Here is a 27,965-nt window from a genome sequence, read left to right as displayed (position 1 = left end):
AAGGTTTTGGGCATCTAAATGTTTTATCGATACTAAATTTCAGTGTTCTGTGAATCCGTGTGCATGTGAATGTCTCTCAGGTTTCGATTATATTCTGCCAACATTCAGCCTTGCGCCTTCATCACACTCTTCAAAAAGAGCTTTTTAATGTCCAGACACATATTTTTCCTAAAAGAAAATAAATTAGAAGAACGTCAATTACACAGGACAGTAATGTTATCATCTTAGTGGCTAATATATGTTTCTAGGAATTTCATACATTTTTACAAATTTGGAGGATTAACATACACAATAAAATAGGTTGCTTTCTTAAAGTAGTTTCATAAAAATTCAAATACATTTTCATAATTTCACCACATGAGGGCAGTAGAAATACAAATTCAAATTTCCCTTCAGCTTTTCTTCAGACTTCAGGTGAGTAATTTGCAGGCTCTTCCAGTCCTGGAAATAGTCTGCTAACTGAAATAAACTCTTACCTTGGCATATTTCTCTAGGATTTTTTTTTTTTTAAGTAATGGTATGGTATCTTAACACTTAGCTTGCTTGCTTTATTTTCCTTAATTTTCATCCTATTTTGAGAATTATGTACTTGTAGCTAGGATTTCATAAGTTGTCTGGAGAAAAATGTGAGGGGGAAAAAATGACTTCATGGTTTGCCTCCATGTTTTGTTTTAAAGGGCTCTCTAAATACATACAGATTCTGCGATAACGTGTGGACTTTTGTATTGAATGATGTTGAATTCAGAGAGGTGACAGAACTTATTAAAGTGGATAAAGTGAAAATTGTAGCCTGTGATGGTAAAAGTAAGTGTCTACCCTAATTACTGTGAAAGCAAAGCTACTTGAAATCTTTTTCATGCATCTTTAGAGAATCATCTGAAAGTAAGGGGGGGAAGTTGGCTAATGATCTACTCCCAACTAGAGACCTGGCTCCTTTCTCAGATTCTAAATTCCAGATCTCAAATAGTCCTCTTACCAACTTTAGGTATAAACATTTCATATGACTCATAGACTACTTGCACAGGTTGAATTTGTGTTGGGGGAAAGGGGAACAAATTAGTAAGCTTTTCTTCCCTATTTCTGTTACAGGTTTGAAGTATTTCTCAAGCTTTTTCTTTTTCTTTACATGTTTAATTTCAACAATTTATCCTATGGTTTCTGTGTTACTGAATAGCTATATATTTTAAAGTGATTATTTAAAATCTTTTAAATAATTATAAGAGCCCCATCACTCATAAGGGTAAACATCTAGTCTTCTCATCTGGTACTCGCAGATATTTTCACAGCAGACCTAGGAACTTGTTCATGCCTTTAATGTTTCAGAAACTGTATGTCTCTGCTTTCTGTCCCATGATTAAATTCAATTAGCAAAAATAAATATATAAATTGTATTTTAAATATACTTACTTTTACTTTGTATTCTGAACAGTTTGCATTTAAAGCAATTATTCTTGAAATTCAATAGAGAAGACTGTCAAGAGAAAGACAAATGTGGAAAGCAAACCCCTACATTTCTTGGGTTATAGGTTAGGTTTTTTTGTTATAATTTGGGTTTCAAAGAAACGCTCTAATCACTGAAAAGATATAAAGACAGAAAACCATACAGAAAAAAAGACATCATTTGTAACATCTGGAGATAACATATCACTTGAGTATATAATCGTCTAGCCTTCACTTATATATATCTTTATAGTAATACTCATCTGTGAATACATCATTTTTTACACAACTCATTAACTGTTGTTCTCTTAAGGCTGATTTTTGATAGCTGCCTGAAATTATACCTTTCTCCCTTTTTTAAAGAAATTGTGTTTTCCAGATGTCAGAGTCTCTAAAATGAGCAATGTTACAGTGGCTTGTACATTTCAGAAGGTTAACTAGAAATAATCATTCTAAGAACTTTAGGATGACTTTATATAGTTATCATATACTTTGGTCCTTGTTATAACAACAACAAAAGTCTGTTTAAAAATAGCTCCTGGATCACAAGTGATAACATTTCTCTGTATGTCAGATAATGTATTTTTTTCCCCCAAGTCTTTAGGCTAATAGCATCCTTATAACCCTTAGGTTTTCAAACTTTTACTATAGAATTTTAGCATTACTATGTAATTTCTAGACCTCTACCAAAATGACTTAATCATATGGATCAGCATCTGGATGGAAATTTTCTGTCTGTACTTCCCTGTAGCCACATCTGATATTAATACTTGAAATGGGTTAGGGTAGCTGAGATAGTTAATGGTCTCATATTTATTAGTTAACTTTAAGCACATGTGCCTAGCCAGTGGCTCCCATTTTGGACAGCACAGATATAGACTAGCAGAGTGTCAGTTTCAATTATTTGAAACATATTTAATTACCAAAAAGTCAGTGAAGGCCCCTGAGCAAACTTAATATCAAAGAGTCCATGTAAACATATGTATTTTACTTATAAGTGGTCCTTAAAGTGTATTTCTCTTGCTTCTTAAAAATAAAAGATGTATCTTATTTTCTCAAACTTCAGTGGATGTAAAGTACAAATCAGCCTTACCTCCTTCGGTGGCTTCTGAGGAGCTTGCTTCACTTACAGCACAGTATAAGTGATTGCTCTTCAAAGAAAAAATTGTTGAGTATTCAAGAAAAGTTTAGATTGAGTTCCATGTTCCTCTATGTCAGCAGAAAAAAACAGTCATTAAAATATAAATGGCTGTGGCAGGTAGAGATAGGAGATTAAGTTAATAATACCATTCCTAACCAGATAAATGCAGTGCTACTGTGAAATAAAACCATTTTTTCTACAGGTCAGCTTTCTGAAATACAGTTCTGTTCCTAATAGAGAAGCAGAGAAAAAGTGATAGTGACTAGAATTTGGGTTTTTTTTCTCACCAGGAATTAAATACAAACTTCTTCTGATTACACATTATTATCCTTTGTGGTTTTAAATTTTGGGAAAGTAGAGGACCTGGAAAAAAGTATATAAACCAATGTAGTATAGCTTGATTTTTCTTAACAGAAACACGGAGGCTAAAGGTGGACTTTCTCATTCAGGTAAAACGACATTTAAGTGCAAAAGATACTACTGTGGTCAGCTTTTTGTCTCCCCTTCTTCACCACCGTTAGTTCCTGTTTTACTTTTGAAAGATTTTCTCGAAATATTTAAAGTGCTTCTTGAATTTACTCTTTCTCTCCTCTGTTTCCTAGATACTGGCTCCAATACTACAGAATGAATAGAAAAACGAAATGGCTTTTTAATGCCATCCTGTTACTGTTCATCGCTTTTTGAAGAGAAGCATAGAAGAGACTTTTTTTTTTTATTTATTCTAGCATTGCAGAAATGACTACTCTGTGCTATACTGTCAGAGAATTCCAATAGAAAGAAGCTCATAACTCTGTACCCTCCTTATTATACAGCATGAAGAAACAGAACTTTTTTTTTTAATGACAGATCAAACATTGTTGCCTTCCTAGGACCATTCTTTAATAAATTCATTTTAAAACTCAATGTGAGTAATAACTGCTAGAGCTACTAAGCTCACAATATGCAGATACTAGATAAGCATTTTGAAAGAGTACCGTGTTCCTTACAAAGGAAATTAGAACATGCGTTCATTTCAGTAGAGTCAAGTTAGTTATCAGTTACAAGTTTAGCTGATGAAAGCATTAGCAGGGGCAAAACCAGAATTCCAGACTGGAACTTTCCTTATAAAAATCTTTTTCAAAGTACAAAAACAAGGGTAATCATTGGTGTGAAAAACTCAACTAGGAAAAAATTAGACCATCTTTAGACAGCTTATATAGCTAAAATAAGGGCTTCCCTTGTAGCTCAGCTGCTGAAGAATCTGCCTGCAATGCAGGAGACCTGGGTTCGACCCCTGGGTTGGAAGATCCCCTGGAGAAGGGAAAGGCTACCCACTCCCGTATTCTGGCCTGGAGAATTCCTGGGTTGCAAAGAGTAGGACACCGCTGAGCGACTTTCATAGCTAAAATAAAACCAAAAAACCTATTTGCAACAACATAAAATAGTCTTCACATGACATGTAATTAAATTGGCCGTAACAGTCAAGTTTCATTTAGAGTGCTCTACATCTTACCAGTTATTAGACTTTCAGTAAAAAGTCCTGTTAACCGTCTGCCATATCTTTGTGTACTTGAAGGAAAAGTTTTGTCAGTCTAGGAATACATGATGAAGAATGTGGCATTTCTAAAATGTCTCACAGAATGTTTATCATTTAGTAGGAGCAGGCTTTTAAAGCCCCAGCCTGTGGTCCCCCGCAGTTCAACCCTTTTCAGTGTGACACTCTTTTCACTCTCACTTCATCATAAACCTATTAAAATATTAAAAAGATCTTTATATTGCACACAGTCCCTCAGCTTTTCTTTTGTTGTTGAGAAAGCATAGTACTCTATAGATGTCATTTTTAAGTAAGTCTGGTCTGTGTAAGAGAAGGGTCAGCATCACTAACTTCATTATGGTAAACACCAGGTGCTGTGTGTTTTTCTTCTAGATAATTCTCACGATGACTCTGGAAGAACTTTGTTCCCCTTTTACAGATTTAGAAATTTAATTACCAAAGGCTTTACATAATTAGGATTTGTCTTAACTGCAGTTAGTCAAGATCAATACCTTTTTATTTTGAAGGTTCAGGATAATGGTTACAAGATGAGTAATGTTGATAGTAAACTTACAATGGTTGTAGAAATTTCGGTTTCCTAAGGAATAATGGTTTAGACTTTCATGTTATGAACAGTCATAGAGATCTTAAAGAAGTCTATGACTGGAGGTATATACTTTTGGGAATTTTAAGTCCGGTAAATGATGTCACTAGATTGTGTTTGCAAAAGATACAGAAGCACTTTGGCCTAGGTCTTGAGTTTTTCGTAGGAAATGGTTGACTACTGTAACCTAGTAATGGTAGGAAGGACTGGGTGCCCCTGGTGTTACCTCAATATGTCAATGTAGTCCTTGATTCTTAACATTAAAACTTAACTTTCATTCTTGCAGCCCATTCTGCATAATCTATTCCAGTGTTCTCTTCCTAATCTTTCATACCAACAATCGCATAGTCTGCTCAGTTAATTTGAGAAAGACACAAAAAAAGATTTCTGTCTTTGGTTATGCAGTTTCCTTCATTTCTCATGACTTACCTTTCAGAATCAAAATCCTACCCATCCTTCAGAACTTAAACCCACTTGTATTGAGTGTAACCCATATTGATCTCTTTCCTTATGAGTTCTTAACAAAGAAGTCATGAGAAAACACAGCAAAGGACAGGAAGGACTTGCATGGGTTTCAGTACTCAATCATATTCACCCAGGTAACTGGTACGGAGTGCCAGGTGTTTAAGGTATATCTAGAATGCCCCAGGTGTAGTCCCTAGGGATTGTACCACATTCCACAGGTTGAAACCAGTTCTTGTATTCAGCTCAGCCACCATAGGCACACCTGTTTTTCCCTAGGCATGAGTGCAGAAGTCACAGCCTGACATTCCCTCTCAGTTCTAATTGCTTGCATACACATCACATGGCTAACATTTGCATAGTGATATAGCTGGTCTAATCTTCCCACCATGGTAATAGTCAGACTTTACTAGAGATTACAGAAAACACAGCCAGAGTGGATACCAGTTTGTGCCCTCCCACAGGCTCTAGTGATAATAAGCTTCAGTTCAGTTCAGTCACCCAGTCGTGTCCGACTGTTTGCGACCCCATGAATCGCAGCACACCAGGCCTCCCTGTCCATCACCAACTCCCGGAGTTCACTCAGACTCACGTCCATCGAGTCAGTGATGCCATCCAGCCATCTCATCCTTGGTCGCCCCTTCTCCTCCTGCCCCCAATCCCTCCCAGCATCAGAGTCTTTTCCAGTGAGTCAACTCTTCGCATGAGGTGGCCAAAGTACTGGAGTTTCACTGTTAGCATCATTCCTTCGGAACAACACCCAGGGCTGATCTCCTTTAGAACCAATGTTGGGCTGATCTCCAACACTGGTTGGATCTCCTTGCAGTCCAAGGGATTCTCAAGAGTCTTCTCCAACACCACAGTTCAAAAGCATCAATTCTTCAGCACTCAGCTTTCTTCACAGTCCAACTCTCACATCCATACATGACCACTAGGCCTTGACTAGACGGACCTTTGTTGACAAAGTAATGTCTCTGCTTTTGAATATGCTATCTAGGTTAGTCATAACTTTCCTTCCAAGGAGTAAGTGTCTTTTAATTACATGGCTGCAGCGATCAGCCATCTGCAGTGATCGGCCTCTTAATGTGCAAGAAAAAGTCTATTCCTCTATTAGCAGAACTAAAAAGAATTTGCAACCGTTTTGCAATAGTTTTGCAAAGAATTTGCAATAGTTTTGTCAATCCGTTCTAAAAATGCCCTGTAAATTGGTGAAATTTCAACCATTTTTTATATGCTGTAGTAACGATAGAATCTTATTTTTCTAGTACATAGGTAGATAAAATGTGCACAAGGTTTGAGGCAAGGCATTTACCTTGTCTTAAGGTAAATGCCTCAAGGTGTTATGAAGCATGCAGCAAAGGATTTAGCAGGATTAGTTCAAGAGAGCATTATGCAAGAAAACTGTCAAAGGTATTCTCTCTTGAATATTCCAACTGTCTTATTCTCTAATCCTTTCTTCCTCTTTTACTCATTCTGTCCCCCAAAGTGAACCACAAAACACCTTCAGTAGCTAAAGCAAGAACGACCCTGAAATCATCACACTTTCTGCTTTCTGACTATATTATGAATCTGTAGTAATCAAAACACTGTCCCCCCCCCCCAAAAAAAAAACACTGTAGTACATTGGCATAAAAAAAAACCCACATAGATCAATGGAACAGAATAGAGAGCCCAGAAATAAACCCACACATAAATGATCAATTTAAGACAAAGGAGGCAAGAATATGCAATGGGACAAGGACAGTCTTGTCCATAAATGACATTGAGAAAACTGGGCATCCACATACAAAAGAACAAAACTGGATCACTATATTACACTACACCAAAAAATTAATTCAGAATGCACTACAGAACCTAAGACCAAAAGTCATTAGACTAAAAGAAAATATGTAAATCTCCCTGATATCATTCTCGGCAGTGTTTTTTTTTTTTGTTTTTTGGGTTTTTTTTTTTTTTTTGATACCAAAAGCAAAGGCAGCAAAGGCAAAACTAAGTGGGACTATATCAAACTAAAAAGCTTCTCTGCACAACAAGGGAAATCATCAATAAAATGAACAGGCAGCCTGAAGAATGGAAGACAACATTTGCAAATTACATATCTGATGGATTTATATCCAAAAAACAACAAAGAATTCAGACAATAGGTAAAAGTAGAGGATCTGAATAGACATTTTCCTGAAGAGGACATAAGTAACATCAACAGGTACACAAAAAGATGTCCATCATTAACCAGGGAATTGCAACACAGAACCAAAGTAAGATCATCACCTCATACCTGTTAGAATACTACTATCAAAAAGACAAACATTAGCAAAGATGAGAGAAAAGGGCAACCATCATGCCTTGTTGGCAGGAACATAAATTGGTGCAACCACTTATGGAAGACTTTGAAGATTCCTCAGAAATTTAAAAGCTTAGAAAATGATGCAGCAATTCTACTGAGTATTTATGTGAAGTAAATGAAATCTTTTATCTTAAAAAGATAACCTGCACCCATGTTTAAAGCAGCACTATTTACAATAGTCAAGATGTGAAAATAAGCGACCATGGATAGATGGATGAATGCATACAGTGTTATGTGTGGCCCACAAGGACCAGAATATTATTCAGCCATTTTTATAACAAGGAAATTTGTTATTTGCTGCAACATAGATCCTGAGGGCATTATCCTAAGTGAAAGAAGTTAGAGAAAGATAGACTGTATAAACTCACTTATATGTAGAATCTAAAATAAACTGAACTCATAGGTTCAGAGAACAGATATTGCCAGAGGCAGGTGGTGACCTGAGTGAGCAAAATGAGTGAAGGTGTCATAAGATACAAACTTGCAGCTATATAAATAAATCCAGAGAATATACAGCACAATGACTGTAGATAACAAGTGAAGGAGACAGTGGGAAAAATTGAGAGTGGCGCTGAAATGTATACACATCATGTGTTAAGACAGCTAATGGGAGGTTGCTATATAACACACAGAGCCTCAGCCTAGTGCTTTGTGATGACCTAGAGGGGTGAGATGGGGAGAGTGACAGGGAGCTCAAGAGGGAAGAGAGATGTGTAAACTTACAGCTGACTCACGTTGTACAGCAGAAACCAATGCAACATTGTAAAGAAATTCTCCAATTAAAAAAAATTGTTTTTAAGTACTATCATTCACACCAGTTTGAACTGTACAAGTGCACTTATACAGGGATTTTTTTTTTTTAATAGTAAGTACCACAATGCTGGAGAAGCAAATGTCAACCCACTCCATTATTCTTGCCTGGCAAATCCCATGAACAGAAGAGCCTGGTGGGCTATAGTCCATGAGTTTGCAAAGAGTCAGACATGACCGAGCACACACTCACATGTGACAGTGCTACATGACCCACAGTAGGTTGAATCCACAGATGTGGAACCACGAATTCAGAGGCCAGCTGTAAGTTATAGTTGGCCTGTGTAGAAGGCCAGCTGTAAGTTATACAGGCCAACTGCAAAGGGTCAGCAACCCTAGGCCTCATTGTTCAATGGTCAACTGGGTGTTTAACAGTTGCTGAAAGTAGATCTCCAAGCCAGGCTTCAACGGTACATGAACCATGAACTTCCAGATGTTCAAGTTGGATTTAGAAAAGCCAGAGGAACCAGAGATCAAATTGCCAACATCTGCTAGATCATCAAAAAAGCAAGAGTTCCAGAAAAACATCTGCTGTCTTGACTATGCCAAAGCCTTTGACACTGTGGATCACAACAAACTGTGGAAAATTCTGAAAGAGATGGGAATACCAGACCACCTGACCTGCCTCTTGACAAATCTATATGCAGTTCAGGAAGCAAAAGTTAGAACTGGACATGAAACAACAGACTGGTTCCAAATAGGAAAAGGAGTACATCAAGGCTGTATATTGTCACCCTGCTTATTTAACTTCTATGTAGAGTACATCATGAGAACACTGGGCTGGATGAAGCTCAAGCTGGAATCAAGATTCCTGGGAGAAATATCAATAACCTCAGATATACAGATGATACCACCCTTATGGCAGAAAGCAAAGAGGAACTAAAGAGCCTCTTGATGAAAGTGAAAGAGGAGAGTGAAAAAGTTGACTTAAAACTCAACATTCAGAAAACTAAGAGCATGGCATCTGGTCCCATCACTTCATGGCAAATATATGGGGAAACAATGGAAACAGTGACAGCCTTGATTTTGGGGGGCTCCAAAATCATTGCAGATGGTGACTGCAGCCTTGTAATTAAAAGACGCTCGCTCCTTGGAAGAAAAGCTCTGACCATCCTAGACAGCATATTAAAAAGCAGAGACATTACTTTGCCACAAAAGGTCCATTTAGTCAAAGCTATGGTTCTTCCAGTAGTCATGTATGGATGTGAGAGTTGGACTATAAAGAAAGCTGAGTTCCAAAGAATTGATGCTTTTGAACTGTAGTTTGGAGAAAACTCTTGAGAGTCCCTGGGACTGAAAGAAGATCCAACCAGTCCTTCCTAAAGGAATCAGTCCTGAATATTCATTGGAAGGACTGATGCTGAAGCTGAAACTGCAATACTTTGGCCACCTGATGTGAAGAACTGACTCATTGGAAAAGACCCTGATGCTGGGAAAGATTGAAGGCAGGAGGAGAAGGGGATGACACAGGATGGATGGCATCACCAACTCAATGGACATGAGTTTGAGTGAACTCCAGGAGTTGGTGATGGACAGGGAGGCCTGGGGTGCTGTAGTCCATGGCGTCACAAACAGTCGGACACAGCAACTGAACTGAACTGAAAGTAGATCTAACTTTTAACAGTCTCATCACAAGAAAAACAACTGTCTGTGTCTTGATGGATATTAACATCATGGTAATCATTTTGGAGTATATACATATATAAAATCACTGTGCATCTAAGACTAATAAAATGTTACCTGTCAATTTTAATCTCAAGTTTGTTTTTTAAGCCATCTTCAGAGACTTCAAGGCATGCCAGAATAACAAGGACAGGACTTAACTTCCTTCTGTAAACAATTAGAAAAGTATACAAAATGTATGAAACCGTGTTCTTCAGACAGTAGGCAACAGGCAGGACACAAGGCTGTAATCCCTGAGAATCAGGGGAGAGGGGATTAAGGATGAGCTCTGTAGTCGTCCAGCTGTCTGCACGGAGCAATACCCAGATTAAAGATCCAACCAGTCCATTCTAAAGGAGATCAGCCCTGGGTGTTCTTTAGAAGGAATGATGCTAAAGCTGAAACTCCAGTACTTTGGCCACCTCATGCAAAGAGTCGACTCATTGGAAAAGACTCTGATGCTGGGAGGGATTGGGGGCAGGAGGAGAAGGGGACGACAGAGGATGAGATGGCTGGATGGCATCACTGAGTCAATGGACGTGAGTCTGAGTGAACTCCGGGAGCTGGTGATGGACAGGGAGGCCTGGCATGCTGCGATTCATGGGGTCACAAGGAGTCAGACATGACTGAGTGACTGAACTGAACTGAAAGACACAGGGAGAGGGGAACCCAAACAGAGCTTGGCAACCCTGCTGAACTGAGAAGATACTGAGAGTTAGGAGCTGAGGTGAGTGAAAATTGCATTTTTAAAAGGAATCAAACTTAGTTTATACACACACCATAGAACAAACAAACATGAATGGCATAGTCCTCATTTTTATAAATTAGCCATCAGGCTATCTTTTTGACACAGCCCATACCATTTTCCAGTTGCCTTCAGTCAGCACCTTAGCTGACTGGGGTTCTTTAGGAGACCCTAAACTTCATTCCTGAAGTATATAAGTTCTTAGTGAATTTACCTTTAGTGAATTGCTAGTCTTCCTTTAACTTTTACAAGGGAATATAGGGGCACTAAGGCACTCCAGTGAGTTACAGTGTTTCAGTTCAGTTCAATTCAGTTGCCCAGTCAGGTCTGACTCTGCGACCTCATGGACTGCAGCATGCCAGGCTTCCCTGTCCATCACCAACTCCCAGAGCCTACTCAAACTCCTGTCCATCGGGTTGTGATGGCATCCAACCATCTAATCCTGTGTCATCCCCTTCTCCTCCTGCCTTCAATCTTTCCCAGCATCAGGGTTTTTTCCAATGAATTGGTTCATCGCATCAGGTGCTAAAGTATTGGAGTTTCAGCTTCAGCACCAGTCCTTCCAATATTCAGGACTGATTTCCTTTAGGATGGACTGGTTGAGTCTCCTTGCAGTCCAAGGGACTCTCAAGAGTCTTATCCAACACCACAGAGTTTAGCAGCAGCTATATGTCCCTTGATAATTAGGATCAATCACCCCAGACAATGGGCTTCCTGGTGGCTCAGACAGTAAAGAGTCCACCTGCAGTGCAGGAGACCCAGATTTGATCCTTGGAGTTGGGAAGATTGCATGGAGAAGGAATGGCTACCCACTCCAGTATTCTTGCCTGGAGAATTCCATGGACAGAGGAGCCTGGTAGGCTACAGTCCACGGAGTTGCAAAGAATCAGACACAGCCAAGTGACTCACTTTCCACCCCAGTCAATATAATAACCCGCTCATTTTCCCATTGGTCCAGGGGCACAAAAACCCTAAATACTCAAGGGGGAATCTCAATTTCCAGCTCAGTGGGAATATTGTTGGTTTCCTGGTGGAAGAATTTCTCCCGTGGGGGCCAAAAAGCCAACCCCAAAGTTGCAGATACAGGAAGCAAAAATTATTTTCAATGAGTTATTGAATGTAACTTTACTGAGAGCCTCTTAGAAAGTGAAGTCAAGTGGGCCTTAGAAAGCATCACTACGAACAAAGCTAGTGGAGGTGATGGAATTCCAGTGGAGCTCTTTCAGATCCTGAAAGATGATGCTGTGATAGTGCTGCACTCAATATGCCAGCAAATTTAGAAAACTCAGCAGTGGCCACAGGACTGGAAAAGGTCAGTTTTCATTCCAATTCCAAAGAAAGGCAATGCCAAAGAATGCTCAAACTACCACACAATTGCATTCATCTCACATGCTAGGAAAGTAATGCTCAAAATTCTCCAAGCCAGGCTTCAGCAATATGTGAACCGTGAACTCCCTGATGTTCAAGCTGGTTTTAGAAAAGGCAGAGGAACCAGAGATCAAATTTCCAACATCCGCTGGATCATGGAAAAAGCAAGAGAGTTCCAGAAACACATCTATTTCTGCTTTATTGACTATGCCAAAGCCTTTGACTGTGTGGATCACAATAAACTGGAAAATTCTGAAAGAGATGGGAATTCCAGACCGCCTGACCTGCCTCTTTAGAAACCTGTATGCAGGTCAGGAAGCAACAGTTAGAACTGGACATGGAACAAGAGACTGGTTCCAAATAGGAAAAGGAGTACGTCAAGGCTGTATTTTGTCACCCTGCTTATTTAACTTATATGCAGAGTACATCATGAGAAACGCTGGACTGGAAGAAACACAAGCTGGAATCAAGATTGCCGGGAGAAATATCAATAACTTCAGATATGCAGATGACACCACCCTTATGGCAGAAAGTGAAGAGGAGCTAAAAAGCCTCTTGATGAAAGTGAAAGAGGAGAGCGAAAAAGTTGGCTTAAAGCTCAACATTCAGAAAATGAAGATCATGGCATCCGGTCCCATCACTTCATGGGAAATAGATGGGCAAACAGTGGAAACAGTGTCAGACTTTATTTTGGGGGGCTGCAAAATCACTGCAGATGGTGACTGCAGCCATGAAATTAAAAGATGCTTACTCCTTGGAAGAAAAGTTATGACCAACCTAGATAGCATAGTCAAAAGCAGAGACATTACTTTGCTGACTAAGGTCCGTCTAGTCAAGAATATGGTTTTTCCAGTAGTCATATATAGATGTGAGAGTTGGACTGTGGAGAAGGCTGAGTGCCGAAGAATTGATGCTTTTGAACTGTGGTGTTGGAGAAGACACTTGAGAGTCCCTTGGACTGCAAGGAGATCCAACCAGTCCATTCTGAAGGAGATCAACCCTGGGATTTCTTTGGAAGGAATGATGCTAAAGCTGAAAATCCAGTACTTTGGCCACCTCATGCAAAGAGTTGACTCATTGGAAAAGACTCTGATGCTGGGAGCGATTGGGGGCAGGAGGAGAAGGGGATGACCGAGGATGAGATGGCTGGATGGCATCATGGACTCGATGGACATGAGTCTGAGTGAACTCCCGGAGATGGTGATGAACAGGGAGGCCTGGCGTGCTGTGATTCATGGGGTCGCAAAGAGTTGGACACAGCTGAGCAACTGAACTGAACTGAACATTCACCCTCTTGATTCCTGGATCCTTTGTTTCAGTGACAACCCATCTACAAAGAGCATCTCTAATGCCGAAATTGTGGTTTAAAAATACCATTCACATTTAAAAACCAGAAAAATTTTATGAGACTAGCTAACTAAAGGTAAAGGATAGAAATACAGTCTTAGAAAGGCTTTTTATAATAGAAAATGAGGAACTTATCCAAAATTCCCGGAATCATATCCCAAGGAAACAGCCAACTTTAAAAGGTTCTCACTCTGCTGAATAATGACTCCCAGAGATACCAAGTCCTGATCCCTGGAATGTGTAAATGTTTCCTTATGTGGCAAAAGTTTTGCAAATGTTGTTAAGGATCTTGGAATGGGGGAAAGTGTAAGATAATCAGGATGGGTCCTAAGTGCAATCACATGTATCTATAAGAGGGATGCAGAAGGAGATGCGGCATACAGGAGGAAAACAAGCAACATGACCATGGCGGGAGAGACTGGAGCAATGCAGCTACAAGCCAAGGATGCTGGCAGCCACAGAAGACACAAGGGGCAGGGTCTCCCCAAAAGCCGCCAGAGGGAGCATGGCCATGCCTACACCCTGTCCTGGCCCAGTGAAACTGGTTTTAGACTTCTGTCATCCAGACCTGTGAAAAAGTGAGTTTCTGTTGTTTTAAGCCACCATGTTTGTGATACTTTGGTCCTTTAGCCATAGGAAAATACACTAGCCAAAGATGGAACATCATTAAAATAAGTGCAGTGAGTCACAGCATATAAATTGTTTTTTTAACATTTCTGGAATTCTAAAATACAGGTAGATTCATTTTCATTAAGTAACCAATTCATTATTCTGCATTAAACTGGTAAAGGGAAATACTGTTCTTCAGACTAGCGATACAGTTGATAAGGAAGTTTTGTTTCACATTAAATTTTAAGTGAAGGATTTATAGAATTAGGATACCACCATTTTGTAATTTGTTATAAAATAATAGGACTAAACAATGATCTTCAATGGCGTCTTTTAATTACATGATTAGGTGAAAAGGTTATAGGAAATGTACAATCCACCTGACAACTTCAAAACCCCATAGTTCAATCCCAACATTTAAAAAAAGGCAAAACAGACATATATACCTCCTGCTGTGATGGAATAGGAAATACAAGATACCAAAATGAAATTTTCTTGACAAAACTTCAAACCTGAATCCTTTTAAGCTTCTAAATCTAAGTACCAGTTTATAAGAAATATTGGGAACAGGAAAATATTAAATATTTTAAATAGCATTGCTGGCATCCTATCAGCAGAATCCAAAGCATGGTGACCATTCAGGGAAAAAAACAAAAAACTTGTTTAACAAACTGCCAAAACAAAAAAGACGGAGAAAGGAAATTCAAATAAGCCACTATACACCATAATTAAGACACTGGGCAAAATTTTAAAACATTTGGTATCAAAGAATTACTGTTACTCTGTTCAGTTCAGTTGCTCAGTCGTGTCTGACTCTTTGCGACCCCATGAATCACAGCACACCAGGCCTCCCTGTCCATCACCAACTCCCGGAGTTCACTCAGACTCAGGTCCATCGAGTCGGTGATGCCATCCAGCCATCTCATCCTCTGTCGTCCCCTTCTCCTGCCCCCAATCGCTCCCAGCATCAGAGTCTTTTCCAATGAGTCAACTCTTTGCATGAGGTGGCCAAAGTACTGGAGTTTCAGCTTTAGCATCATTCCTTCCAAAAAACACCCAGGACTGATCTCCTTCAGAATGGACTGGTTGGATCTCCTTGCAGTCCAAGGGACTCTCAAGAGTCTTCTCCAACACCACAGTTCAAAAGCATCAATTCTTCAGCACTCAACTTTCTTTACAGTCCAACTCTCACATCCATATATGACGGGAAAACCATAGCCTTGACTAGATGGACCTTTGTTGGCAAAGTAATGATGTCTCTGCTTTTGAATATGCTATCTAGGTTGGTCATAACTTTTCTTCCAAGGAGTAAGAGTCTTTTAATTACATGGCTGCAGTCACCATCTGCAGTGATTTTGGAGCCCAAAAAAATAGTCTGACACTGTTTCCATTGTTTCTCCATCTATTTCCCATGAAGTGATAGGACCAGATGCCATGATCTTTGTTTTCTGAATGGTGAGCTTTAAGCCAACTTTTTCACTCTCCTCTTTCATTTTCATCAAGAGGCTTTTTAGCTCCTCTTCACTTTCTGCCATAAGGGTGGTGTCATCTGCATATCTGAGGTTATTGATATTTCTCCCGGCAATCTTGATTCCAGCTTGTGCTTTTTCCAGCCCAGCGTTCTCATGATGTACTCTACATATAAGTTAAATAAGCAGGGTGACAGTATACAGCCTTGATGTACTCTTTTTCCAATTTGGAACCAGTCTCTTGTTCCATGTCCAGTTCTAACTGTTGCTTCCTGACCTGCATATAGGTTTCTCAAGAGGCAGGTCAGGCGGTCTGGAATTTCCATCTCTTTCAGAATTTTCCACAGTTTATTGTGATCCACACAGTCAAAGGCTTTGGCATAGTCAATAAAGCAGAAATAGATGTGTTTCTGGAACTCTCTTGCTTTTTCCATGATCCAGCGGATGTTGGCAAGTTGATCTCTGGTTCCCTCTGTCTTTCCTAAAACCAGCTTGAACATCTGGAAGTTCACAGTTCATGTATTGCTGAAGCCTGGCTTGGAGAATTTTGAGCATTACTTTCCTAGCATGTGAGATGAGTGCAATTGTGTGGTAGTTTGAGCATTCTTTGGCATTGCCTTTCTTTGGGATTGGAATGAAAACTGACCTTTTCCAGTCCTGTGGCCACTGCTGAGTTTTCCAAATTTGCTGGCATATTGAGTGCAGCACTTTCACAGCATCATCTTTCAGGATTTGAAAGAGCTCCACTGGAATTCCATCACCTCCACTAGCTTTGTTCATAGTAATGCTTTCTAAGGCCCACTTGACTTCACATTCCTGGATGTCTGGCTCGAGATGAGTGATCATACCATCGTGATTATCTTGGTCGTGAAGATCTTTTTTGTACAGTTCTGAGTATTCTTGCCACCTCTTCTTAATATCTTCTGCTTCTGTTATGTCCATATCATTTCTGTCCTTATCGAGCCTATCTTTACATGAAATGTTCCCTTGGTATCTCTAATTTTCTTGAAGAGATCTCTAGTCTTTCCCATTCTGTTCTTTTCCTCTATTTCTTTGCATTGATTGCTGAAGAAGGCTTTCTTATCTCTCCTTTCTATTCTTTGGAACTCTGCATTCAGATGCTTATATCTTTCCTTTTCTCCTTTGCTTCTCACTTCTCTTTTCACAGCTATTTGTAAGGCCTCCCCAGACAACCATGTTGCTTTTTTGCATTTCTTTTCCATGGGGATGATCTTGATCCCTGTCTCCTGTACAATGTCATGAACCTCATTCCATAGTTCATCAGGCACTCTATCTATCAGATCTAGGCCCTTAAATCTATTTCTCACTTCCACTGTATAGTCATAAGGGATTTGATTTAGGTCATACATGAATGGTCATAGTGGTTACTATGTTAGGTATGATTTAATATGTTGAGTTTTTAAAATGTTTATTACTTATCTCAGTTGAGATTTACATACTGCAGAATAAGTTAATTTAAAAATATATTTAGGGGCTTCCCTAGAGGCTCAGTGGTAAAGAATCTGCCTGCCAATGCAGGAGACATGGGTTTAGTCCCTGGTCTGGGAAGATCCCATGTGCCTCAGAGCTATTAAGTCTATGTGCCACAGCCACTAATGCCTGCAAGCCCTAGAGTGTGTGCTCTACAACAAGAAGCCACTGGAATGAGAAGCCCACTCACTGCAAGTAGAGAGCAGCCCCTGCTCGTCACAACTAGAGAAGAGCCCTCACAGCAGTGAAGACAGCACGGTCATAAGTAAATACACAAAATTATTTTTAAAAATAAATTAAAAATAAAAATATATTTGGGCTTTACTTCAAAATAGCCCAGTTGGGGTTAGAAACTTAGCCTACATGTAGGTTAAGCAAGGTTGGTCAGGAGTTGATAATTTTTCTCATATTTGCTAGGATAAATCACAAACCTGAGTAAAGCCTATTCTCTTCCTACTATAGGCCTGTACCCTTGCAGCTGAATGTGAATGAGTGGCTGATTTCTTTTCCCTGATTCACTTTCCCTAGCATCAATGGGTTCTTAATGCTGCCAGGCATCTTTTTTTTTTCCTGGTTTCTTTTCCAGTTCCCAATCTGAAACATTTAATACATTTTTCTCTTTCTAAATCTCCACTATCTCTTCCCCATTTCCTCATAAAATCATCTTGCTGTTTCAGCCCACCAGGCTCCTCTGTCCATGGGATTCTCCAGGCAAGAATATTGGAGTGGGTTGTCATTTCCTTCTCCAGGAGATCTTCCCAACCCAGGAATTGAACCCCGATCTCCTGCATTCCCCAGTGGCTCAGAGGGTAAAGCATCTGCCTACAATGTGGGAGATCTGGGTTCAATCCCTGGGTCGGGAAGATCTCCTGGAGAAGGAAATGGCAACCCACTCCAGTATTCTTGCCTGGAAATTCCCATGGACGGAGAAAGCTGATAGGCTACAGCCCACAGGGTCGCAAAGAGTCGGACAGGACTGAGCAACTTCACTCACTCACTTCCACATAGAAAGCAGACTCTATCAATTGAGCTACAAGGGAAGCCTGAACAAAATAAAAGTAATTGAAAGAGAACTTCAGAATATCCAAATGGCAAGCATTTGAAAAGCTACTGAACAGTAGGGAAATGCAAATTAAAACCACCATCTGATATCACCAGCACCCATCAGAATGATTAAAATGACAAAGATTAGTAATATTAAGAAATGAAGCAAATGCAACTTTCACACCTTGCTGGTGGGAGTTATTTTGGTAGATCATGTTGTAAAAACGATGACAGTACTTATTAAAGGTAAACGTGTATAACTTATGTATGGCCCAGCAATTTCACTCCTACATACCTACTAAACTGAAATGTATACATATATTCCCTATAAAACATTTCAAGAAGTTGATAGAGCACAATTCATAAAAGTGAACCCAAATATTCAGCAGCAGTTGAATGGGTAAAACTATGGTATATTCACATAGGGAATATTACACAGCAGTGAAAATCATTGAGCTTCGACTACATGCAACATAGATGAAACTCAAAATGTTGAGTTTAAGAAGTCATAAACAAAAGAGAACATAATACTTACAAAAAATTCAAAAACAGGTCACAGAGTAGTGGTGTTAGAGAACTTGGATCTACTTACCTGAATGTTGCAGAGCCAGTCCACTAACACAGGATGCTGATAAAGGAAAGTACTGTTATTTGTGGGCTTCCCTGGTGGCTCAGATGGTAAAGAATCTGCCTGCAATGCATGACACCCAGGTTCAATCCCTGGACCAGAAAGACCCCTTGGAGAAGGAAATGGCAACCCACTCCAGTATTCTTGCCTGGGAAATCCCATGGACAGAGGAACCATGAACATGCAGGCCTTAGGGTCACAAAAGAGTCAGTCATGACCGAGCAACTAAACAAAAGCAAGCAGACTGGGCAGCTAAATACGCAAAAGACCTGAAGTTCCCAATGGGCTTTGATTTTTAAAGGCAACATTAGAGGTGAGGGTTGCAGGATGTGTGATCAGGTTGGATGAGGTTTCAGGAACGTTAGTCGTCGATCTTCTGGTTCTACCAGTCTGGGGTCTGTGATCTTGTGATCCTCCATCAGATGTGAGTCTTAGTTTCTGCAGGACAATTCAAAGATATGCATCAGACTGTTACCTGCCTTCAGGAGGAACTAGAAGTCCTCTGACTCCAATGTTCAAGCTCTTTCTTTCCACATTTACTTTCTCTAGTCATTAATTCGAGTCTGCTCTTTGAAATTTTAGGAATACCTAGGGAGGGAAAGCTTTTCCTACAAACAAGAACTGGAGACACAGAAGGGCTTGTACCCAGAAGGGCCCTGCAGGGTCCTGCTGGGTTTCAATATCTGGTTATCTTTGCTGCAGCCTAGGTGGTAACTGGAAAGGGACACAGGAGCCCTCTGGGTTGCTGGTAACGTTCTGATTTTTGATCAGGGTTCGAGTTACACAGATTTGTTCACTTTATAAAAATTATAATCTGTATCTTTGGGATTTTTGTACTTTTCCGTGTGTGTATGTGTACGTGTGTGTGTGTGTGTGTGTACGTGCACACACTCAGTTTCTCAGTCGTGTCTGACTCAGTCCCAGGGACTGTAGGCCACCAGGCTCCTCTCTCCATGGGATTTTCTAGGCAAAAATCCTGGAGTGGGTCGCCATTTCCTACTCCAGGGAATCTTCCCAACCCAGAGATAGAACCCACATCTCCCGCCTTGGCAGACAGATTCTTGTGCCACAGGAAGCCCCCTTTCTGTGTGTATATTATACCTAAAATAACCACAAACTCTACAGACCACCACATTGACCCATCTATGTACATCTGAGCCCATCTATCCTGCCTTCAGTCCTGCTACTGTGGGTGAACTGTCGTCCGTGCTTCCATCAGACACAGGCCCTTTCTCCTGGGCGCTACATAATGACCCTGTCTTCTTCACTAGGATGTCACTCTGCCAAGTAACCCATCTCATTCCTGCATCTTTTCCTCTAAACTAGATCTTTCTCATCAGCCGACAAACGTGCCATCACTTTTCTAATTTTTAGGACAAACTGCTCTTAACCTGCCATTGTTTTACTTTTATTCTCCTTCTCTTGCCTTAAAGCAAAACTCAAAACGTTTATCTATATGGCCAAAGCCAGATTTGCTCTAACATTCTCTCTGAACCACCTCCAATCATATTCTCACCTCCAAACACCACAAAAAAGTTGATCTTATCAAGGCCAGCTCTACCTTGTTAAATCCAATAGTCATGTCTTTGTTCTCATCTTAAGCGATTTTCAGTGGTTTGGGGCACAGTCGTCAACTTCCTCATTCCCGAGTCGCTTTCTCCTTTACCCTTCCAGAACACTGCACAGCCAGTTGCTTTCCTTCTACTACACCAGCTCCTCCCCTCCAACTCTTTTGTTGGTTCTTCCTTATCTCCGTAACCTCTGCATTTTAGAAGGCCCTCAGAACTCATCTGGGAGGCTCTTTTCTATTTCTGTTCATTCCCTGGGGGCTCTCATCCCATTCCATGGCTTTGTATGATAAATAAACTGAGGAGCACCAGGTTAAGTGTCTCCAGTCCAGACCTCTCTCCTGAACCCAGACTCCTGTCACAGTCATCCCCCTCAGCATCTGTTCTCAGCTGTCTAATAGGCATCTTCAATTTTATATCTTCAAAGTCAAACCCATGGTCTTCCCCTAAACAGCCACTCTTTCACAGTGTGCCTGTCTTGGTCAATGGTAGCCCTGTCCTCCTAAACTTAACACCCGAACAAAACCACTGGAGTCATCCCTGGTTCCTCCACTGATCTCATAAGCAAACTCCATCTGTCCGCAAACTCTCATATTGAACCTTCAAAACATTCCCAGGATCTGACCACTTTGGCCATTTCTCCTGCTGTTAGCCAGGTCCTCGCCACTGCTGCTAGTGCTGGGATCAGCACGCTGGCCTCTACACTAGCCTCCTGGCCCCACCCCCACCTCCCAGCCAACCAGTCTGTCCTCAGTGCAGCATTCAAGTTTTAGATCCTGTTAGCCTCTGCTTGAAACCTTCCAGCGGCCTATAATCTCTCTCAGAGAAGACAAGTCCACCTTATGGGTCACAAAGGCCGTCAGGATACACCCTCTTCCCCTGTATTCTTAACTCTTCACCCCTCCCTTTCCTCTGCTCCATTTACACCAGTTTCCTTGTTGTTCCTTAAACATGACAGGTGTGTTCCTGCAGTCTTTCCTCTTGGCCTAGAATGTTCTTCCCCCATTTATCCTCACCTGTCATTCCTCATCTCCTTTGGATGTTTACTCAAATGTTACCTTTTTCATTAAAATGTAACCTCCCTGACCTGACCACACTATTTAAAATTTTCCTCCCCACTGGAAGGTCTCATTCCCTTCCTTCAATTTCTCTCTAGTATTTGCCTCCTAATATACATATATGTTAACTGTTTATAGTTGTTTTCCCACTAGTATGTGAACAACATTAGCATGCGAATCTCTGTTTTATTGACTACACTACCTCTGGTGTCAAGAACAATGCCTAGTAAATAGTAAGAGCTTAATTAACATTTGTGGAATGAATGAATGAATGAGCTATTCCATTGCTTGTCATACACTCAAAGCTTCATAGAGATGGGAACTCTATCTCTGTAATGACTGGCCAACTAAGAGAAAGAAGTCACAGTAGGTAAATTCAGTTCAGCTGAAGTACTTAAGACAGGCCATGGATTTAATTATTCTATCCATTTTTAATTCAAATACTTGTTCTCCCCACATAAATTATATCATCTGTTTCCAAACAAGATTAAACTGCCTTTTCTTCCTTTCTTAAATTTTCACAAAATCAAGAAAAGAGGGCATATTACAATGGGCAGAGTGTGCAGCAAAAATGTAGTGATTAAAACAACACTTACCAACAGTCCACAAATCAAAAGAGGAAATTCAAGCTTTCTAAAGGAATACAAACACAGTTGCTCAATTCATCAATAGGATGTTTCCTTTCCAGAGATAAGGTATAGAAACAGATATGAGAGAAGGAAAAATCAATAGATGGGTTGGTTTAATTGTACAATTTCTAAAATACACTAACCCAAGGAGGGCGAAATTTGACCCTTCTGATATGAAGACCTTGTATTTGTTATTAAATAAAGAGCATTTCCTGTTCACCTGAATGTATATTTCTAGAGGAAATGTCAATGCTTGGAGAATTTCAGCAACTTGTTCCCCCAAAATGATAAGTTCACATTTTAATCTTTGTAATGTATTTATATAAAGACATATTTTTTTCCCCACATGAAAATTTAAAGAGGAAGTTGACTATGAAGCCAAAGACCCAAGTTCTTTTTTCAGGACATGTGTACTTGGAAACTTTTCTGCCCCCTGGCAGCCCCCTCAGAGGGGGACCAAGGACATTCGAAAGGCTAATAGGTGGAGAGGTCTACAGTCATTGGTGCGAAGGACAGACCGTACAGGGCTCACTGCAGAGCAACGGACTACTCACTAGTCATCTCCACGATGAGAGCAAGGTGACGAGGACCCTGCAACAGTGCAGGTAAGCTGGTGGTGGCACTGCCCATTATCAAAGGAATACAGCCTTACAGAAGCAGTCATAACCTAGAAAAGTCACTGTGCCAGACACAGTCATAGCTATGTCAGAGTACACGGAATGCTGGGAAAGCTGATTGTGAGAACACTCAATGAACTGACTCAAAATCAGAAATGAAGAAAACAGGCTCATTGCAGGATCCAATTATACAAGTGAGTGAGTGAGTGAAAGTAGCTCAGTTGTGTTCCAGCTCTTTGTGACCCCGTGGACTATACAGTCCATGGAATTCTCCAGGCCAGAATACTGGAGTGGGTGGCCTTTCCCTTCTCCAGGAGATCTTCCCAAACCAGGGATCAAACCCAGATCTCCCGCATTGCAGGCAGATGCTTTACCAGCTGAGCCACAAGGGAAGCTCAAGAGTACTGGAGTGGGTGGCCTTTCTCTTCTCTAGTGGATCTTCCCAACCTAGGGATCTAACCGGGGTCTCCCTCATTGCAGGTGGATTCTTTACCAACTGAGCCATCAGGGAAGCCCCAGATTATACAAACTGGTGTGTAAATCACTTTTCCAGAATGTACTGTATGCAGAAAACCAGTTCTGCCATATACAGGATACGCTTATCTGTTTACAAAGGATCACTTCCTCATCACAGAAGAATATAACTTGCAGCTAATTGCCTTCTGATAAAGTGAGATCTCCCTATAGCTCAAACAGTAAAGAATCTGCCTGTGATGCAGGAGACCAGGGTTCGATCCCTGGGTTGGGAAGATCCTCTGGAGAAGGGAACGGCAATCCACTCCAGTATTCTTGCCTGGAGAATCCCATGGACAGAGGAGCCTGGTGGGTTACAGTCCCTGGGGTCGCAGAGTCCAACATGACTAAACAACTAACACAACCTGATAATTAACTCTGGAGCTTTAGAAAAGAAACTGTTTCACTGGGTAACATTTGTTGGGCAGGTGGCCAGAAGGCTGGGGCAGAGAATGCACGTACAACATACACACACATAACTGTCTCCCACCCAAGGAAATGTATAAATCACAAAATCAGTGACCATTCCATTCACATACCTAAATAAGAGTTTTGACTCCAGAGGCATAAAGATGGAGTAACCAGACCTAGTTTATTCTTGTTACCTAACTAATCATTAATACTACAGGCCACCCACCCCCCGCCAACTAAAATGAGTTCCAGTTTTGACAGTAAATTATATGGTGACCTTACCTAATGGCTGCTACAATCTTTGTTATGAAACATTAAGCTTTGGCTGTGAAGCTTGCAAAATTAGTGCTGTAATTTTCCTGTAAGGATATGGATGGTCACATTGGTTAAATCACCCTGGCTTTTTTACTGGCAATGTTAACAAAACAAGGGGAGGTTTACATTCTTGTGCATCGGCCATTCATACAGCCTGCCATGATCACTAGGGAATAATGGTGATTCTCTTGCTGGCTACTGGGGATTTCAAATGTCACCAAGAGTTATGAGAAAAAGTCTCGGTTTTATTTCTGGCTTACTAGACCAAAAAGAAAAGAGGTAGAGATTTTAATCAGAAGCTATTTATTAAGTTAATAGTACAAAACAAAAGGCCTTCTGTCCATCAGAAGGTCCCCTCCCCACTACCAAGCCTAGAATTATTAGGAATGGGCACCTCCAGAGAGTGGAAAACTCAATACCAATTCAACTGAAATCCAGGGTCTCCTCCCACACTTACCCAGACAGCTGGTTCTTATTATGAACTCAGTGAGAAAGTGCATGAAGGACCTATTGGAAGTGGGCTGAGTCAGTGTTCACCCAGGGAAGTAGTCTGCAAGTCAGCATATCTACTCTCCACACTCCAAAAGCAGCCCTCTGACCCTGGGGGATGCCATGAATTCCATAGCCCCCGTCCCGCACCCCACACAGTACCAGCATGCCCTGGCCACGGTGGCACATGTCCCTGGCCCTCGGGTATCGATCCGCCCACAGTACAGCTCAAAGTTCAGTCCCATAGATGGCCTTATGGCGTAAATACTCTTCTAAGCACTGCAGGACGTTATCATCCACCCTTGGGTCAAACTTGTTTGCCAAGAGGTGATGGTTCTGGAGAATCCAGTGCAGGTCCCCGGCCCCATAAATGCAGATGGCCCGCTGATGGATTCCAGAGCAGGGTGCATAAGGTGCCCCCATGCTGACATCTCCCTCGTGGCCCTGCCACTTGACCAGCCTGGCGATGGCAGTCATGTCTGAGATGTGATACTTGGGGTGGTAGGGAACAGAGCCAGGCATCCATGGAGCACGCTGAAGGGTGGCCCAGAGGTGTTCGTCAGGGCTATAAGTGTCTTTGACCCATTCAATCAGTCTCTGGGATTTGGGGTTCTCTAAGACATGTTGGACAAAGGCTCGAGAAGCCACAAAATAGGCATTCCCCGTGAACATAGGTAAATTATCAGGGGGAGGGTCCTTCATCTTGCTGGTTAGGGACAGTCTGTCTGTTAGCTCGTAGTGGTATTTCCAGCGAGTTTTTTTGTACTCAGAAGGTATCTCAGACTCCATACTGTTCTTCCCATTCAACATCTTGAGGGCCAGGACCATCTCAGCATTGGTCTTTATGGGGAAGTCTGTCCCGCATGTATTCAGTAAGTATTTCCATGGCACCGAGCTCTGGAGCAAGTCTTCCATACAGTTCAGGTCGGCCTGCACTCTGGACCAGGAGGCATAAACCACGGGGACCAACTTACTGGCCATGAAGACATTGGGGAAGCAGGAAATAATGGCCTTGACTGCCTCTTTGAAAGTTTCTGGGGACTTCACATCCACATGGACACAGTATATGTTCTGAGGGGCATACACAGCTCGCAGCAGCCGTTCAAAGTTTTCAATCTTCTCATGGACCACCATCGAGTATGCAATGGGGAAGTCTAGCTCTTCTTTGCTCAGTGGGAACTGTATGAACTTCCTTTGGGCCTTAAACCGCTCACAGTCCCTGGTTATGTTGAGGTAATAGGTGTCAGTGAAAGGCAACCGCTTCTTCTTGACTTCCAGGTTGTCCAGGAGAGCCTGGACCACTGCTTCCTGGTCCCCTCGTGTGACCCCAGAACAGTTGATGGATCTCTCTGCTGTCAGCTTCAGGTTCTTGTACAAGATGTCCCTACAACGGTGACTTTGGAAGTCCCTGGACTCCAGATCCAAGGAATCTACATCACATTTCAACCTGAGAGAAAGCCTCAGAGCAACAACGGCCAGCAGCATATAGCAGCCCAGGGCCCACAGATGATGCCCCCGGCAGAGCTTCTTCTTCCACCCAGTCATCTTCATGGGATGGGAGGTCAGTAGAGTTTGGGTAAGGGAAGGTGGAGGAGGAGATCCTTGGACAGAACAAAATGCCTTTAGTTACAAACTAATCTGGAATGTCCTCAAGAAACATCAAGTTCAACTCCAGAGTGATGGCAAGATAGATTTCTTCTCTAGACAAATATTCTCAGTCAAGTCCTGCCTAGGACCCTTGTGGATGGAGATCTGTAACCTGACGCTGCAAACCAGCTTATCAGGCTGGGACTGGAGTTAGGACCCCGGCTCCACCTCCACCCGGGAGAGATAAAAGGAAGCAACCCTGGGTACCTGCTGCTGTGGAGGAGTACTGAGTAAGAGGAAGTCCCCACCCTTTATTCCAAGGAAGAGAGGACTTCTGCCTACCCCTTACCACCCTGTGTCTAAAATAGCTTTTATCTGGAGGACAGAATTTGTGATTGGTCTAAACAGAAAAGACAGGAAGTTCACACTCTCAGCTTCAGTTCTAGAAATCCAAAGTTCTTTTAAAAGATAAAGTTTACTTCTTGGTCTTATTTGACAGTTCATATTTTAGATGCTTTCACCACACATAATTCACTGGTTAGATATAGCATCTGCTGCTGCTGCTAAGTCGCTTCAGTCGTGTCCGACTCTGTGCGACCCCATAGATGGCAGCCCACCAGGCTCCCCTGTCCATGGGATTTTCCAGGCAAGAGTACTGGAGTGGGTTGCCATTGCCTTCTCCGGATATAGCATCTAGCCATGCTTTAAAGAAAATGTTCTTAAACAAGTACAAAAAATTGAACATAATTCCAAAAATACATTATAGTCATTCATATAGATAACTCTCAGTTGACTCAGATTTATCATCTATCCAGGGACTTTCCTGGTGGTCCAGTAGTTAAGACTTCACGCTTCAAAGGCAGTGGGTGCAGGTTCAATCCCTGGTTGTAGAACTAATATCCCACATGCTGCATAGTGAGGCCAAAAATAAATGAATAAAATATATCCACACAAATGGAGAAGGGAATGGCAGCCCACTCCAGGATTCTTGCCTGGAGAATTCCATGGACAGAGGAGCCTGGCAGGCTACAGTCCATGGGGTCGCAAGAGTCAGACATGACTTTGAGACTAAACCATCCACACACAGAGACACACAGAGCTATGCATATCAGTATTTAATGAGTGCTTTCTATGAGTCAGAAATATTTCTTTACGTTGGCCCCTTGGATCTTCACAACATGCTTAAAACACAGTATTATTAGGCCTCTTTTATAGAGAGGAAAACACAAGCTAAATAACTTGTCAAATATCACATACTTATAAAAAGCAAATCTGGGACTCGTCCATATTCCCTCGTCCCCGTGTGTGTCTGTGTGTCTGTGTGTGTGTGTGTGTGTGTGTGTGTGTGTATCTGTGTCTGTAAGCTTGATTCTTGTTCCTCCACCACAGTTACGTTTTAAATACAATATAGGATACTTAGAAACTGCTATGTAAAAAAATAAACAGTACAGGGAACTATATTCAATATCCTGTGACAAAACATAATAGAAAAGAATATGAGAAAGTATGTCTATATAAATGTCTATTTGAATCACTAGGATACTTAGTACCAAAGAAAACCAGATACTATAGAGGGGAAAAAACTCCTAAAAGGTGAGAAAGAAACAAAATGTGACATATCCTTCCAGCAATAACTCTTTTCCCTTATCACAATCTCCTTTGATGCATGATTGTATCCACTTGAGGAATAACTTATGGAAATCTAAGAGGAAGGAAAAATGAACAATAAAGAAAACTCTCACCTTTAATCGCTTCTGTCCTATTTAGGGGAGATCTATTGCCACAGTGTGTATCTTTTTCCAAGGGTCGGGTTCTGTGGAAGCGAACATGAGCATCATATCTCCTGGTCTCCTTTCAGCCTCTCCAGAATACGTTTTCTAACTTCCATAGGATATCCAAGAGACTGTGGCAGTTTCCTCCTTAATCTCTGTAAAGTAAAGAGCAGCAGGTGCCTCCGTCACTCGCCCAGCTTCCTGCTCTCAGATAAGAGAGCAAGCTCAGATATATCATTCAGGATCATATTTGCAAGAACAAGTCACCAAAGGAGGTGAGCAAGCAGAAAAAAATGCTGGCAATGTCTGAGAAGGCAAGCAGCTATTTG

The 27,965-nt window shown here is 41.2% G+C and overlaps 3 protein-coding genes across 10 annotated transcripts in view; 2 read left to right on the top strand and 1 right to left on the bottom strand.

Moving 5' to 3' along the window:
• BNIP2 (BCL2 interacting protein 2) overlaps nt 1-3,484 on the top strand; it is a 58,765-nt gene extending 55,281 nt beyond the window's left edge. For 4 of the 5 annotated variants that reach the window (XM_040226644.1, XM_040226640.1, XM_040226641.1 and 1 more), the window contains 2 exons: nt 678-804; nt 3,184-3,484. The gene's annotated coding sequence lies outside the window, so the exon portion shown is untranslated. The remainder of the gene's footprint in view (nt 1-677; nt 805-3,183) is intronic. The other variant, XM_040226643.1, reaches the window with a different exon arrangement.
• The window catches only part of GTF2A2 (general transcription factor IIA subunit 2), a 38,595-nt gene extending 35,111 nt beyond the window's left edge, over nt 1-3,484 (top strand). For all 3 annotated transcript variants that reach the window (XM_040226649.1, XM_040226648.1, XM_040226646.1), the window contains exons 4-5: nt 678-804; nt 3,184-3,484. In XM_040226649.1, the coding sequence (XP_040082583.1) occupies nt 678-804; nt 3,184-3,209 (153 nt within the window). In that variant the 3' untranslated portion in view covers nt 3,210-3,484. The remainder of the gene's footprint in view (nt 1-677; nt 805-3,183) is intronic.
• GCNT3 (glucosaminyl (N-acetyl) transferase 3, mucin type) lies at nt 16-27,965 on the bottom strand. 2 transcript variants are annotated; one of them, XR_005718700.1, is made up of 3 exons: nt 27,607-27,965; nt 2,534-2,649; nt 16-168 (listed from the first exon to the last, which is right to left on the bottom strand). XR_005718700.1 is itself a non-coding variant. In XM_040226639.1 (2 exons), the coding sequence occupies exon 2, from the start codon at nt 25,826-25,828 to the stop codon at nt 24,506-24,508; it is 1,323 nt and encodes a 440-aa protein (XP_040082573.1). In that variant the 5' UTR covers nt 25,829-25,878; nt 27,607-27,952; the 3' UTR covers nt 24,069-24,505. The 2 variants fall into 2 exon arrangements, 1 of the variants encoding a protein (XP_040082573.1); XM_040226639.1 differs by lacking the exons at nt 16-168; nt 2,534-2,649 and adding an exon at nt 24,069-25,878 and having other exon boundaries at nt 27,607-27,952.

The sequence above is a fragment of the Oryx dammah genome, unplaced genomic scaffold, assembly GCF_014754425.2.
Source record: "Oryx dammah isolate SB20612 unplaced genomic scaffold, SCBI_Odam_1.1 HiC_scaffold_26, whole genome shotgun sequence".
In the NCBI taxonomy this organism is placed as follows: domain Eukaryota; kingdom Metazoa; phylum Chordata; class Mammalia; order Artiodactyla; family Bovidae; genus Oryx; species Oryx dammah.
Note: the sequence above shows the minus strand (reverse complement) of the source record. Positions and strands in the feature narration are given on the sequence as shown.